General features: G+C 36.5%; 1 protein-coding gene across 1 annotated transcript in view; it reads left to right on the top strand.

Moving 5' to 3' along the window:
- ALG13 (ALG13 UDP-N-acetylglucosaminyltransferase subunit) overlaps window positions 1-13475 on the top strand; it is a 64845-nt gene extending 51370 nt beyond the window's left edge. The window contains 4 exon segments of the mRNA XM_025853645.2: window positions 3593-3781; window positions 7742-7782; window positions 9771-9948; window positions 12553-13475. Of these exon segments, the coding sequence (XP_025709430.1) occupies window positions 3593-3781; window positions 7742-7782; window positions 9771-9948; window positions 12553-12821 (677 nt within the window). The 3' untranslated portion in view covers window positions 12822-13475.
- Window positions 13476-17189: the final 3714 nt, after the last annotated feature.

Here is a 17189-nt window from a genome sequence, read left to right as displayed (position 1 = left end):
ACATAAAAGTTCTTAATGATATTTTAAAAATTGGTCACCTTAAGAGGATGACAAGAAACCAGTTCATTTTCTTAACTGGAAAATAAAGTGAAAGAATAAAGCATTTATCCTGCCTACCTTATCTGAACTGTACCACTGGGTAACCAAATAGATGAGGGGAAGTGTTGTTTTTTTTTTTTTTAAGATTTTATTTATTTGACAGAGAGAGACACAGCAAGCGAGGGAACACAAGCAGGGGGAGTGGGAGAGGGAGAAGCAGGTCTCCCGCTGAGCAGGGAGCCCGATGTGGGACTCGATCCCAGGACCCTGGGATCATGATCCGAGCCTAAGGCCGACACTTAACAACGACTGAGCCACCCAGGCGCCCGAGGGGAAGTGTTTCTATATATTAGTATTCTAACTAATCAGTGAAGATAATTATTTTGCAGTCCTTACTGAATTAGGTATTAAACAGCAATAGCTACGAAGATTGCAGAAACATTACCTATAGGTATGTCAAAGGAATCAATCCTGAGTCTGATCTAGTCTCCTGGATCTAGCTGCCTATTTTCAGGAAATACAGAAGAACATATTGTAACACACCATGACTGTATAATTGGGAAAATACAGACTGTGGGAAACTCAACAGGTCAAAGGGCCAAGATTTTTCAAAAGAAAAACTGAAAGGAAAAGACAGGGATGGAGAAGGGACCAATAGTTGAAAAGACATTCAAGACCTCAACTTTTTTAAAAGCCATCTAGGAATGCACGTTTGGATGACAAAACTCTTAAAACCACAAAGGAGTGATTACTGTGAAAGGGTAATGGTTAAATAACGGTGGGAGGGAGAGGGTTGTGATTGGGATGGAGCACAAAGACATTTTCTGGAGTGACTGGCAAAGTTTTATTTCTTGACCTGGATAGTGTCCACTTTAAAATAATGCATTTTGATTTGCCTTCTGTATCTGATTAACTTATAATTTAAAAATTAGTGCTTAGCATAATTCCTGGAATAAAAGCATTCAATATATGTTAATTAATGACCATAGAAATTTTTCACTGAAAACGTTAGTGTAGACCCTGGTTTTACTACTTTGTGCTAATTGCAAGGAAAAGCATTAGTTGTCTGCTTTGCAGACTTCTGAGCTTCAAATCAAATGACAGGTGAATCAAGCATTGGAGTGCCTCATTTATGTAGTCATTGAAAGCTTTCCATTTAAATGTCAGATTGTGTTTTGTGTAGATGTTTCTAAAAACATATTTATTTTACTTCTTGTTCTTTGAGTCACTTATCCACCTCAGCTATAACTCTACTAGGTCATGGCTGCTATTTAATCACTCTTTTAACATTTCTTTCATTCCTCTATATGAAACAGCTCATGTTTCCCATTGTGTTATTCTTGTGTCTCTCTGGCAGCCCCAGCCCATTCTCCATTATGAAGTCACTTATCTGCCAGGCAATTAGATGCCATGATTGCCTTTAATATGAATCTCCCCATAGGCATTAAGTACTGTTAACTGAGTTTTGATAACTGTTCCAAGGCTTTTGTCAGGGCCAGGACTAGTGACTCATTTGCCTTGGGTGCAAAACTTAAGAAAGTGCCAAAACCCACAGTAATCAAGGTAAATAATACTTTAATTGTACTTTTTTTTTTCCCTTAGAGCGTGTTTGTGCATAGGAGCCAGGTGGGGGGACAGAGGGAGGAGAGAGAATTTTAAGCAGGCTCCATGCCCAATGCAGAGCCTGATGCAGCGCTTGATCTCACAACCCTGAGATCATGATCAAGCCTTACTATGTATATTCAGATGCTCTTCTGAAACGTCCTAAAACAGACTGCAGCTTCATAGGGGAAATAAGCATTTTGAATGGACTATGTTTGTTTCCATTAATATTTTAGTAAAGTTTGTATTGTTTTGGAGTTATCCCTTAAATTATACCTGTTAAACCTGTAGAGCCCTGTTAAGTTTACAGATGAGATGCTCATGTATCTCTAGAGCAATTGGAGATTATAAAACTTTTTCTTCGGGGAATTACTATAATATGCATTTTCAGGGAAGGTGAGTTCAGATAAAATAATCTCCAAATTTCTTCTGTTTTTGATTTTCTCAGGCCCATGAGAACTTAACTTAGCTATCCATGTCTAGTAGTTGGTTTTTACCTAGTGATCATAATCATATTCTGCTATCTTTAGCTAATGGCTAACTTATTTTTTTTTTTTAAATGGTGTGATTTGAGTGCTAGTTTAAAAGGAATATAAGTGGAGCTTTGTTGAAAAAGCTATTACTTTATGGAAAACAAATTCATAAAGCCTTTTGAATATTCGGAGATATTCTAAAATTTAAATGCCTCTTCCAAATCTGTGAAAGTGGAGATTTCTACGTACATGACAAAACTCCAAAACAGTTGAGCACGTTTTAAAATTTTACTGTTTAATTTGGATACAGTAAGAATCATTTTTTGGTGCCCAGTTCTGAGTTTTGACAATGCATAGAGTTGTATAACCACCACCACAATCAAGAGAAAACAGTTTCATCACCCCAAAGAGTTGTTTATCCAAGTTTTAAATCACCCTAAGACATCTTCTATCACTGTTAGCCTGTAACTGTATAAAGGGTATAGATAAGTATATTGTAAGTATTTATGTCAGGGAAAAAAAACAGGGATTATTTCTAATGACCTTAAATTCCTCTTGCTAAATTAACAGATTAACAAATTCAGCTTGTGTGTACCATTCCTGTACTAAACTAAGTGTTCTAAAACTCTGAATTTAAATCTTTATTGAACATTGAGACTAAAGTTTCTGTACTTCTCTGGGTTAAAATTATAGTGCAGGTAACACAATAAATTTAGTACTTGAATGTCTTAAGTTGGCTAAAATGATTGAATTGAACTTGAAGGGTTGTATCATTCATCTTTCATCAAATTTAACAAATTTATCTGGAATGTGTATGGGAGATACTTATTTTTACTATGTTGGAATTTCTTATGTCAAAAATTGAAACTCCTGAATGAATATTGATTTTAAACTTATAGCCACAGGTATAGAAAGTCAAAGGGATAAGATATTTCATCTAGCCTGTCTTAGATTCTGTGTGTCCTTGGAAATGGAACTGTCATGGTTTAGAATGCCCAAATTCCAGTGATGCTACTAATAAGTAGAAACCTTCAAGGTTTACTTAAATCTGTAATCTGTGTAATTTAGTCTCTCTTGTTAGCTTCTACATCTTGTGATTTGACTAAGACTGGCAGATGGCTGAAAACATCCTTAACTTTATAGTAAGCTAAGTAAAAATTTTGCTTTAATGGTATTTCATTTATGTATCTGTTAGCTGATGTTTTTTTTTTATCATGAAGCCTTTATAGTCAAAACTCTGCAACTTCCAGTTTTTTTCCTTTTAATTTCAAGTAATTACCTTAATTCAAAATAACCTGTAATGAACTCCCAGTTTCAACTGGCAATGTCTAAGAATGTGGGCAATTCACCTTCCAAGTTTTTAAGTCAAACCATAAGAATTAGAATTCTTTGACCATATTGGGGACACAAAAGTAGAAGATGAACTACTGCTTATAAGGTGTTACAGTTGTGCATTGCTACTTTGTTTTCTTTTTTAGTGATTGCTTCACCATCCTATCCATACCTTTCTGCTCCTATTCCTGCTGCTGCTGCTGCTGCTGCTGCTGCTTCTTTACCACCTCCACCTCCACCTCCTCCTCCTCCGCTTGAGGTGGGAGGGGCTTCAAACTTACCACCACCACCTCCACCTTATTCCTGTGATCCAAGTGGCAGTGATCTGCCTCAAGGTAAAGAGATTTTGAGACTTGTGTCAGGGTTATTTAGTCTGAAATTTTTTTTATTTTAGAGCATATCTCTCTTTGGTTGTCTACTGGGGGTAGGGTCCAAATGGAAATTGACCTGTGAGCATAATGCTAGGTAAGTGACTAAGAAAGAACTGAAAGCTGAGAAAACCTTCTCCATAATCAAGAAGTGGATGGTTTTTTGGATAGCTACAGGTCTGTCTTGAACATTTTCTTTTTGTTCTCTCAACTATTTTTAAAGATTTTTTTTTTAATTTTATTTATTTGAGAGAGAATGAGAACGAGAGAGCGCACATGAGGGGGGGGTCAGAGGGAGAAGCAGACTCCCTGCTGAGTAGGGAGCCCGATGCGGGACTTGATCCTGGGACTCCAGGATCATGACCTGAGTCCGAAGGCAGTCGCTTAACCAACTGAGCCAGCCAGGTGCCCTATTTTTCTTTTTTTGAAAAGCAGGAATTGATACCAAAATTTCTCCATTTCTTATATTCCTACCACAAGTGTATGAAATTGTTGCAGTTTTCGATATTTGGGATTCCAAGTGAATTTTGAAGTTTGAGAAGGTTTTTTGTTTTTTTTGTTTTGTTTTGAGGAATTGGGGGTCTGATCTGCCTCAGATTTTAGCCATGTGGTCTTGTTTCTTTAATTAAACTAAGGAGTAGCTTACTTACCTATCCCTGCCCAAGATCTACTCTGTCACCACATAATGGTGATTTTGCATTTCCCAACATTTTATTATGAAAATGTTCAGGGGTGGTTCAGTCGGTTAAACATCTGCCTTCGGCTCAGGTCATGATCCCAGGGTCCTGGGATGGAGCCCCACGTCAGGCTCCCAGCTCAGCGGGAAACCTGCTTCTCCCTCTCCTCCCTGCTCATGCTCTCACTATCTGTCGGTCGGTCTCTCAAATAAATAAAATCCTTAAAAAAAAAGTTCAAATATACATGAAAGTTGAATTTCAATATGAATATTCTTGTATTTGCCACCTAGATTCTATCATTAACTGTACTTTATCACATATCTATCCATCTTTCCCTCCATCCATCTCCTTGTCCATCAAGTCATCCATTTCAATTTTGGTGCATTCCAAAGTAAATTGCAGACATCAACATTCTTCCCCATAAGAACTTCATACATATCATTAACTAGAGTTTGGAGTTTATTTTTTCTTTTGATGTAAAGTTAACATATAATGCACAAATCTTAAGTGTATACTTGCTGAGTTTTGAGAAATTAGTATATGCACCTTTGTAACCCAAATCCCCATCAAAGTATAACATGATACCATTATCTCACTGTTACCTCATGCCCCTTCCCAAGTCTTCTTCCATCCCTACTTCTACTTACCTGCAAGAGGCAGCCACTGTTCGATTTTTTTTTTGTCATAGTTTCACTTGTTTTAGAATTTCATATGAATATACAATATACTTTTTATGGAAGGCTTAAGCTCAGCCTTATTTTTTATATTCTTTCATATTGTTGCATATATCAGTAGTCCATTTGCTTTTATTGCTGAGTTAGTATTTCCTTGTATAAAAATTCCTGTTTAGGGGCGCCTGGGTGGCTTAGTCCATTAAGCGTCTGCCTTTGGCTCAGGTCATGATCCCAGGGTCCTGCTCTATGTCGGGCTCCCTGCCCAGTGGGGTGTCTGCCTCTGCCTCTTCCCCAGCTCATGCTCTCTCAGTTATTCACACTCTCAAATTAAAAAAAAAAAAAAATCTTTAAAAATTCCCGTTCATTCTTTTGTTAGCGGACATCTGGGTTATTTACATTTTGGGGCCTTTATGAATAAGGCTGTGAGTATTCTTGTAAAAAGTCTTTATGAACCTATGTTTTCATTCCCTTTGGGCAATACCTAGGAGTGGAATTGATGGGTCATAGATAAGTTTGTTTAGTTTTATAAGAAACTGCTGGTCATTTTTCCGAAGTTGTATCTTATCTTTTTCTACTTTTTTCTAAAGATTTTATTTATTTGAGAGAGCGAGCGAGAGAGAGAGCACAAGCAGGGGGAAGGCAGAGGGAGAGGGAGAAGCAGACTCCCTTCTGAGCAGGGAGCCCGATGTAGGGCTCGATCCCAGGACCCTGAAATCATGACCTGAGCCGAAGGCTTAATGACTGAGCCACTCAGGCACCCCTTATCTCTTTCTACTTTTGCAAGAACTCTGCACCTGATTTTTTACTTCTAAACGTTTGCTGGCATATGGTGATCCACTCAAATTCTTTCCCCTCCAGTCTTCCATCTTCCTCTTAAAATCCAGTCATTTTCATGATAGATACCCCCTCATTATATCTCAAAGTGATGTTTCTGAGTTTTTATAGTCCCTATCTATGCACCTTTTTTTTAACAGCTTGAGATCTAGTTCACATACTATAGAAGCCACCCATTTTAAGTGTACAGTTCACTGGTTTTTAGTATATTCCCAAATATGTGCAATCATCACCACTATTTCTAGAATATTTTTGTCACCCCAGAAAGAAACGCTGTACCCATTAGCAGTCACTTCTCATTCCCCAGGCCACCACTCTTCTACTTTGTGTGTCTATAGATTTGCCTGTTCTGGACATTTGACATATATGAATCATGCAGTATGTGGTCTTTTGTGACTGGCTTCTTTCACTTAGCGTGATGTTTTCAAGGTTCATCCATGTTGTAGCATGTATCCGTACTTCATTCTTTCTTATAGCTGAATAATCCATTGTATGAGTATGCCACATTTTATTATCTATTAGTTCGTGCACATTTGGGTTCTCTCTTTTTTGCTACTGTGAATAATACTGCTATGGCTATTTGTATGCAAATTCTATGTGAACATACATACACCAAGGAATGGAATCCTGTACCATTTGTGAATTTATTTCCTGCTATTATCTTTTGATATTCTTTAGCTTAACCTTTAGTCTTTATACTCTACTCCCACATAATGGTCAAAATAAAAGCTGATTGTTTTAAAATGGTAGTAAATATATTCTACATATCAGAAGTCTCCGATTTAAGAAAAAGGGGTTTTCTTAGTTTGTTAGTGGGACTCAAGTTACTTAAAAGAATATACGTGGATCCCAGATCAGTCAATAAAAATTCATTTAGAGATACAATTAGAATGCTAAGATTATTCCCTCTTATCCCATACATCTAGTTTTTATTTATTTATGAAATATGTTAAGTTCTATGAAGAGGCTTTTATCACCTTAAGATATAAATTATTTTGAGTTACCTTTCTTATTGCGTCCTCTTTTTGGAGTTCTAGTGGTGTGGTATGTTAGTCATGTTAAGTAAAAGCGAGGTGAATTGTTTGATACAGTGCTAGTTATATTAGGCATCATTAATCTTGGCATTAGTAGAGCATTAGTTTGTACTGTGTAGTAGCTCCGTTAACAGAAGACAATTACGATGGGTTATGTAGTAAATTGCTTGTCTCAAGAATAAAGTCTTGGGGGCGCCTGGGTGGCTCAGTTGGTTAAGCGACTGCCTTCGGCTCAGGTCATGATCCTGGAGTCCCAGGATCGAGTCCCGCATCGGACTCCCTGCTCAGCGGGGAGTCTGCTTCTCCCTCTGACCTTCCCCCTTCTCATGTACTCTCTCTCTCTCATTCTCTCTCTCAAATAATAAATAAAATCTTAAAAAAAAAAAAAAGAATAAAGACTTGGTTTTATTCTTGAGACAATCAAGAAAATGCCTTTACTGGATTCTTTCTAAATACTAGAGTAGTATTTCTGTAACATCTGTCTAATATTCAGACTAGAAATAAAATATGTATTTGGTAATTAAACCTTGGATCAGAAAATGATCTTACCTATAGTGGCAGGTAAATGGTCATTTACTATAAGGTAGAATTGAGGGTGGTGTTGATGCAAGAAGACTATATAACTACTTTATACTCAAAAAAGCTTTTAAGTGGTAGTTCTAATTGCTTATGTCTTCTAGCCACTAAAATTAAGATTTTTAATTTTAGATACGAAAGTTTTGCAGTACTATTTCAATCTGGGATTGCAGGTAAGTCATGTTAAAATTGCTTTGACAAACTCTAATAAGATTAAAAATGTAAGCTGGTTTGATAATCGTAGTCTTGAACTTTAAAAGCCAAGAACACTGTGAGGAGCCTAAAAGTTGTCTTTATAAGATAATTCTGAAGATGATATAAGTCATTTTTGTACTCAGCCTCCCAGTGCTTCACTTTCTCTTATAAAATAGTTAAATTATGGCAAGTGGTGGCTCTAAGCACAACTTCAACATTTATTGGCCCTCATATTTAGCATCATATATATGCCAACCCTTCACTGTGTTTTTCTGTTTCAATAATGAATGGATCATTTGTCTTGCTTGAAACATTTTTATGGTTATTTCTACATTTTATATGAAAAGTAATTGGACTGATTCAAAGACATTTAAAGGGCTGTATTATTTTTAAAGCAGTTATGTGTTCATAGATATTTACCAAACACTGATTTTCACCACTCCCCTGAATTGTAGAAGGGTGAGGGTTCTGACAAATATCTTAATATCCCTGAAAGGTGTCTCTGATTTCAGGTAAGAGTTCTTTTATTTTATTCTTTCAGACATCATCCCCCCCCCCGAAATACACCTGACTTCTGATACAACAAGATGGCATATTTCCTAAAATGGAATGATACATTTTAAGATTTGGCAGATAGTAAACTAGACAGACTCCTGGATAATGCTCAGATTAGTTCATATTCCCAGACACTGATTTCTCTAGAAAACTGTCTTCTCCAACTGGCACACATTTATAAATAAGAATAGTGGGATGGGATGTTTGTTCTTATTTCCTAAATGCAATTTCAAGAATTGAAAATATAAACTACTTGCACCTTCGGTTATGTTAGTTTATTGTAGTTACATGTGGAAACATGGTAATTCATGTCAGATGTCTGAGGCATTTTAAAACATCTCCTGCATTTTACATCATGGGAATAGAAGGACATTCAGAATAGTTACTTGAATGCTTTTTTATATCAAAAGTAATAGCATTCATTGTAGTACATGTGAAAAATACTAAAGTATAAAGATAACTGAAATCATGTGTACAACCACTATACATTGTGATATATTTTCTTATAGCTTATTTATTTCTTTTACAAAATATTGACTAGGCTATGTAATTTTGTAAACTTTTTTTTTTTAAGATTTTATTTATTTGAGAGAGAGAGAATGAGAGAGAGAGAAAGCACATGAGGGGGGGAAGGGTCAGAGGGAGAAGCAGACTCCCTGCCGAGCAGGGAGCCCAATGCGGGACTCGATCCAGGGACTCCAGGATCATGACCTGAGCCGAAGGCAGTCGCTTAACCAACTGAGCCACCCAGGCGCCCTTTTTTGTAAACTTTTAAGTTAACAATATGAGCACTTTTTTCTTAAATATTTAACAGCATAATTTTTTTTATTGTCTCTATTGTATCCCATCACGGATATATCATAAATCATCCAGTTCCCTATTGTTGAATATTTAGGTGGTTCACTGTTATTTTTCTTTTTTAAAAAAATTATTGTATAGTTGACATACAATGTTACATTAGTTTCAGGTGTACAGTATAGTGATTTAATAAGTCTACACATTTTGTTATGCTCATCACAAATGTAGCTACCTACCATCTGTCACCATACAACTCTATTACAATACCATGGGATATATATTCTTTATGCTGTACCTTTCATCCCTGTGACTTATTCCACTCTATTTTGCTTTTAAAAATAATGCTAGGAAAGACATCTTTGTATACAGCTCATTGTGTATATTTGTAATTTCCTTAGGATGCCTTCTTAAAAGAATTCCTATGTTCAAATATGAGATAGATGCTGCAAAAGAACTTAAAAGTTGTAGTAGAGAATAGATTTTCCAAATGTTCTTTTAGGTCAAAAATGCTACTCTACCTGAAAATCATAGCCTAGTTTGTTTGTTTTTTAGTGAGGAACTGTACTACTTTAAGAAAAGAGATAGTAAAGTGTTTCTTAATTTCTTACCCAAGTGCTATCACCACAACTACTGGCACTCCATGGTCTATGTGCCACAGATGCAGCAGCAGCTTCATGTAGAGAATTATCCAGTCTATGCTGAGCCATCTCCTCTGGTAGAGCAGACAGTTCCTCAGTTGTATGGTGAAGCGGGGAGACAAGATGGCACACAGGTGGAAGCATCAGCAAACGGTGAGTAGTATGTAATGAGAGTGCCTGCAAGAAGGACAATTGGACTTTATTATGTGTAATTTAATAATAACCTTCAGATATCTCATTTGGCCCATATTTTAGACCCGTGTTTTCTTGTTTGTTTTAGAGAGCAAGCGTGAGCAGGGATGGAGGGGCAGAGGAAGGGAGAGAATCCTAAACAGGCTGCACACTTAGCGCGGACCCTGATGTGGGGCTAGATCTCACGACCCTGAGATGATGACCTGAGCCTAATTCAAGAGTCAGACACTTAACTGACTGAGCCACCCAGGGGCCTCTCTCTCTTTCTTTCTCTCTCAAATAAGTTTTGGAAAAAACAAAGATAAAAATCCCAGCTTTCAAATAAAATTAGAATTTTGGAAAACTTATATCTGCTGCCATGCGCTTGACAGCTTCTCAATACTTTTCTAGATAGATGGCGCTATTGGGGCCCCTGGCTGGCTCAGTCAGAGCATGCAACTTCTTCTTCTCAGACTTGTGAGTTTGAGCCCCATGTTGGGTGGAGAGATCACTTTAAAAAAATAAAAGCTTAAAAAAAAGATGGGGCTGTTAATGTGGTTTTTCACACTGTATAATAAAATGTGTGAACATTTGGGAGATTTCTGTAACTCAGTACAATAATACTTTTACAGTTACCAATGCATGGTGTTACCTATGTATAATTTTGTAAAAGATATATTCAAAGTGCAAGATAAAACAGTGGATTTCAATATTCAGAGAGTATGAAAAAGTCCACATTGCTACTCACCTTTGACAACTACCACTTACCTAGTTTTGGTGTAGCATCAAAGAATGTCTAACTGTCTGAAAAGGCTGGTTATTAAAAGACTTCTCTCTTCCAAGTGCATATCTGTATGAGGCCAGGTTTTCTTCATATACTTCAAAACAACGTATCACAATTGGTTAAATACAGAAGCAGATGTGAGAATCCATTTGTCTTCTATTAAGCCATACGTTCAAGATTTGCACAAATGTAAAACAATGACACTTACCTCACAATATTTTTGTTTTGGAATATAAACTTATTTTTACATGAATTAATATTTTTAACTTTCTCAGTTTAATTGCTAATACAGTAAATATTGGTATAACTCAAACAAAAGCTGTTTGAAATAATCAATTTTTAAGAGTGTAAAGGGATCCTGAAACCAAAAAGTTTGAAACCACTGTGCCAGACTATAAAGATGGTTTCTCTGTGAATCAACAGTATTGTATAGATGGAGCAGCATTTTAAAGGATTTAGAATAGGATCTTGACTGCCCTTGGAAGGAATCAGCAGGAGGTAGAAAAATTAATATAGACTAACAGAACCAAATCTATCTCACATTACAGCACTGCTACTTGATGGTTGTGATCTCAGCTAAGTTACTTAACCTCCCTAAGCCTGATTTTCTTTAAAATGGGAACTATCTGACAGGAATATTGCCAGGGTTACTGTAAGAACTAAATGAGATATATGTATATACTATATGTAGAAGTATACTGTGCCTGGTGCATGTGAGAAATGTGAATTTCCTTTTGTTTCTCCCTTCATTTAAAGCATTTTAATGGTTTGGAAATATTAGCACTATAGAATCTTATCCCTAGTGTGGTGATGTGATATGGCCCATAGTAATAAAAATTCAAGTGTCAACCTTCATTGCATTTTTGTACCATGTACCTTTTATAGAACTATTTTTAATTGTAAACCATGAGACAGTGGCAGTCTTCATTCCACAGAATGTGCTCATCTATGTTATTCCAGGTAATGAAGGACTCCCTTTTTAATATTTACATAGTCACTATAGCAAGGACAGAACTGCATCTATTTCCACTAAAACTGACTCATGGTAGCAAAAGTGGTGTAAAATTAAAGTGATGCTAGGTTCTTAATGACATTCAAGAGATGACACTTTAATGTTTGGTCTTTAGGATGCTTTTCAGAACCTTCAAGTATAGACCAGATTGTATACACACCAGAGTTTTTAATTGCTAAAGTAATACAGGATGGTTATTTGGATAATATGTGTCACTGTGGGAAACTATTGGATAACTTAATTGGGAACTATCCTTATAAGAACTTAATTGACTAGGACTCTAGAGAATGTTTCTATATGTATTTAGTCTGTAGGTACTAAATCATCCCAGAAAGACAGCTGTCTCTAGGTAGAATACATTTGACCCATTCTACACACATACATATTTAAATTTTTATAATTAGGAAATTTTCATATAATCTTTTAGTAGCTGGCTTCAGTCACTAATGTTCGTATCTAAAGTGCTCTGGGATGCCCGGGTGGCTCAGTCAGTTAAGTTTCCAACTCTTAATTTCTGCTCAGGTCATGATCTCAGGGTCGAAGAGATTGAGCCCCGCGTTGGGTGCTGTATTAGGCATGGAGCCTGCTTGAGGTTCTCTCCCTCAGCCCCTTACCCCCCCTTCCTGTCTCTCAAAAAAATAATAAATATATGAAAGTGCTCTTGCCACATTTGCTGTGATCGTTCCTGTAGTTAGTGCTGAGTTTCACTTTTACCTGAACATCCATTTACGTTGGGGTTTTAGTGAATCTTTGTATATGAAGTGTGTACTGTTTGCATTCTTTGTTTCAGGTACTTTTCCAAATGCTGACCCTGCATCTGTCCCTCATGGAGCAGTCTATTATCCAATGATGTCAGATCCCTATGGGCCACCACCTTTGCCGGGTTTTGATTCCTGTCTTTCTGTTGTGCCAGATTATCCCTATGTTCAACCCCCCTGGCATCCAGTTGGTGCAGCATATGGTGGTTCCTCTCAAATTCATGGTGCTATGAATCCTGGGCCAGTTGGCTATATTGCTTCACCTGCCTCAGCTTCTCATTACATACCTCAGAATATGTAAGATTCAGCAGTATGAAGTATTCTTGCACTGCCATTTTTTGCTATTTTGGTTTTTAAAAAGTGTTTTATGTTAAAGTGATTTTGGTGGTTAGGGTGGTTACTATTGTATCTGTCTTTAAGATTATTTTACCTTTTGATTTAAAATACTACTTTAAATAAAGGAATATTACTTTGGGTTGTGGATAAAGAAATTGAGATGGATGTATAGCTAGCTCCATGTTGAGCATATTGCATTACATTCAGCTGTTTTCCTGTCAGCCAGCTTGTCAACTTTGTATTAGCTGATGGTTCCAGTTGATAAGAGGAATAAATCATACAAACTACTTCCTTGGTTCAGATGTCACACATCATATTAAACCGTGCAAAATTGGAATAACTTTCACTTTTTTCTAGGAAATAAGCAGCAAAACCAAGAACAATTGCTTCTGGATAATTAAATATTAAATGAGAGCTTTTCAGGGTTCTTAATTGTCTGAACTGAGTTATGTTCTGTGATATTAATCAGTTTTGAAGGCACATGGTGCTCTGCTTTAGATTTATCCCATATGCTATTGTTTGATATTGGATTTATGTAACTGTTTTACTGCACAGTATTGAATTGGTGTCATTTGCACAGTTAGCAGTAAATAAAAATTAGCATTAAAAATTGCTAAAATGAGTGGGATTTTCTTTTTTTCTTTTTTTGTGTCAGCAAAGAGTACCAGATATCGGATTGTCCTAATGTTTTTCCCCTGCTATCTTGGTGGCAAAAAAAAAAAAAATGATTTTATGACATGAACTTGTGGGTCCCAACTGAAATGTTATTCAATCGCAAGGCATTATGATGCATACTACCAGTTCTTTTCCCTTGAATATGTCCCTTTTTAGGTTGTGGGTTTTTTTGTTTGTTTTTTTAAATTTTAACTCCCTTATGGAACTTAAACCTAGACTTACGTTCTCATTGTCCTATATTTCCAATAGTTGTATCTTTCAGTTTTTGTTTTTAGACTTACCTTGTATCTCTGTAGGCCTGCCTTGCCTTGTCTCTGACTTTCTGTGAGAACTCTCATCTTTTCCCTTTTATTTACCCAAAGACCACAAGATCCTCTGTATTCATCAGTTCTCCTGTAAGGGGTTATTCATAATGAATGCTTTGCTGTATCTCACCTGACAAATAGCTATTTAAAAAGAATTCTTTGGTTGCCACAAAACCTATTTATATTGCCATCTTTAAAGGTTATTCTTGTGAATCAGTCCATTTTTTCCCACCTTCAGCTACACCCTAGGCAAAAAGAACCATTTAGAACCTCCAGGCTCCAGGAAACTTAACAGTTTAAAGTATTGGGGGGGGGGAACCATTTTAAAGAAGATATACTATCTTCAATGTACTGTTCTGAAGATAATTGATATTAATGAGTTCTAAATCCATGTACTAGTTAAGACTCCTCTTTCTTAATAGATATGGAACTGGTTGTGTTTTGTTTTTACATCCTTCATCTTAAGAAGCCCTTGCTGTACAAGTTGACATCAGGGTTTAGTAAGAAAGATGGGACAACAGTGTGCTGATCTTTATAACAACCTGACTCTGTGTATTAATGTTTTAGCTTCTTCTCTCCTGACCTCCTGGGTCCTCAATTTGTGCAGCCTACAAATTGTTTTATGTTTTAAGTAAAGGTTTATTTTAGTCAAGCTTAAAACATGGAGCAACCCCTCTCCAACATTTTTCAAATATGCTAACATTTCTGGAATATATATAACTCACAGTAAGTGATTGTCTTGTATCTTCAACTCTCAATGGTTTACTAATTAGCTTCTAAGGATTGTTTTAGAAGGTTATATAGTCTATCTTGAGAATGTGGGTCTGGAAATTGTGTGGTTTTGAGACAAGCATGTTTGCCTTAAGCTCCCAGTTGATTTGTTTTTATTTTAAACTTACAGGTTGCTGCTTTGCTTTGAGTTCCATTACTAAAGTGATTTAATGAGATACTTGTTCTTAACCAGAAAACCAGAGATCGTCGTGTATACTAGATCAACCTAATTATTAACTGTCACCAGCGTGGAAATCAGTATTTATGGTCTGTTAAAATCATGCAAGTGTAGTCCTTTGTTGATGTATTGCAATCAGTTTTCTCAAAGAAGTAATCAAGCATGTTCCCTGACCCTCCTATTGTTTTGGGGTTTGAGAGGGTGAAGGTAACCTGTATTGCTGCAGAAGTCTGCAGTGGTTTTTGAAAGTAGCTTCCAGATAAAAAAGAAGTGGTTTTTCTGGTAATTACAAAGTCCTAAGACTTAATGTGTTTAATCAACCTATAGTATAAACATAGTGGTAGACTTTTTTCTTTTTCATATTACCTCTTTAGGGCCCTTAATGTTGCAAAAACCTTCCTGTCTTCCCTCTGCTGCAAAGGCACTGTGGTTCATTCTTGACCCTTTACTTCTACCCCCTTCCTGAGACAGATCTGATTACACCAAAGCAAAGGTAGAAAGCTGGATCATTTCCATACTGAGGAAAACAATGAGAATTCTTTTTTATGCTGCGTATATTTACTTTCAAAATTAATTGCAGTTTATTTTTTTAAAGATTTTATTTATTTGACAGACACAGCAAGAGAGGGAACACAAGTGGGGGAGAGGGAGAAGCAGGCTTCCCGCTGAGCAGGGAGCCTCATGTGGGGCTCGATCCCAGGACCCCTGGATCATGACCTGAGCTGAAGGCAGACGCTTAACAACTGAGCCACCCGGGCGCCCCTTAATTACAGTTTTCTGCCTTGGTTTAAGAGCAAATGAAAATACTGAATCTGTTTTACTATTGAAATTCAAGACTTGTGAATTTTTCAAACATCTTTCATTTCCTTTGGAACCTATAATCAAGGCATAACCTTTTAATTAGCTTTGGAAATAGAAGTAGGAACAAATCATTTATGTGAACACCAGACATCCAGAACTTAATTCAGACATAAATCTGTATGAATAATGAAATCTATAGCCCATTGAGGAAGGGCTGTACATGAACTTAATCTAGACTTTTTCTAAATCTGGGACAAATGTTCATTTTGCATGAAACCCTTGAAGCCATTTATATTTCCATTTTTAATAAAAACTAAATTCGGGAGAATAAATATAGCAAAAGACAACCTCTTGTTCCTCCCATCTCACTAGAATAAGTTTCAGTTGGAGCAGCTTGATTAGAACACTTGTCTTCTGTTTCAGTTATCAAAGGCAGTTTCAGGGATGTGTGGGGTCCCTGTGCGTGGGGTGATAACAGCTTCAGGAAAGGATGGACCTGAGTTCAGGTAACTACTGTGGGACTAAAACCACTTCAGAGTGATAAATCCTGGGTATCACCTCAATCTGGGTGGCAGGGTTTATAGATGAAAGATGAGCTGCATGTTAATTGTTGAATACTTGTTGAAGCTTGGGTTCACTATGCTCTTCCCTCTACTTCAGTGATTGAAGTTTTTTGTAATAGTTCTTTTTTAAAAAAAAAACTACCTTGGCAACTGGCAATATGGAGAATAAATGTTTACGAAGTGAAGAGTTAAAGTTTTAAAAAATTTTGCCTTGATTGCTGAAAAACAATTTTGGAGAAGCCATCACATAAGGTCCGTAGATAGGTACCTAACAAGGCACATCTGGGGGTTGGGAGAAGCCCATAGTATAGGCAACTGAGTCTTCAAATTTTGTAATTCTCAAAAGTATTCACTAGCTACTTGGTAAAACTAAATTTTGTTAAACCATGATATACATTTGTAGTTGAAGCTAATTGAGGTGAGTGAACCATTTCAGGTTTTACTGCTTTACTATTTCTCTAATAATCAATGCTTTTTGAGTTCACTGCTTATGAGCTTGGAAATCAGGAAGTCCTTTACTGTTGAACAGCTGCTGTGTTTTGGGGTTTTCTGGTAGGTGGTCCTTGCCACTGCCTAGATTTTTTGTGAAAGGGGGCTGGGAGAAGTGATTCACAATATTGAGGTTAAACTGGATCATTTCCTATGAAAATACAGGCCAGTCCATGAATAAAAATGTTAAGATCTAGCTTAGCAAACATTACTGATTAATAGTATTGATTTATTGATGTTCTGTGGGCGGTCAGTTCCTTCACCTAATCAAGTAATGGATCTTTTCTGGCAGACCTTAATGGTTTTTCCAAACTATACAATACAGGTTTTTCAAATCATTTGCAGAATTATAGAAAAAAAATTCTACCCTAGTACTGGAGTACTAAAGTTCTAGACTTAAAAAAACTAATGTTTGCTTTCCTTCCTGGTATATTAGCCAGATCAAAGTTTTTATCTTGATAAATTTCATTTACGCAAGATGAAGTTCTAGAGATGTGCTGTACAATATTGTGGCTGTAGAGAACACTTCTGTATTGTACACTTAAAAGTCT

The sequence above is a fragment of the Callorhinus ursinus genome, unplaced genomic scaffold (assembly GCF_003265705.2).
Source record: "Callorhinus ursinus isolate GAN/ISIS: 27379988/994484 unplaced genomic scaffold, GSC_fseal_2.0 scaffold65, whole genome shotgun sequence".
In the NCBI taxonomy this organism is placed as follows: domain Eukaryota; kingdom Metazoa; phylum Chordata; class Mammalia; order Carnivora; family Otariidae; genus Callorhinus; species Callorhinus ursinus.
Note: the sequence above shows the minus strand (reverse complement) of the source record. Positions and strands in the feature narration are given on the sequence as shown.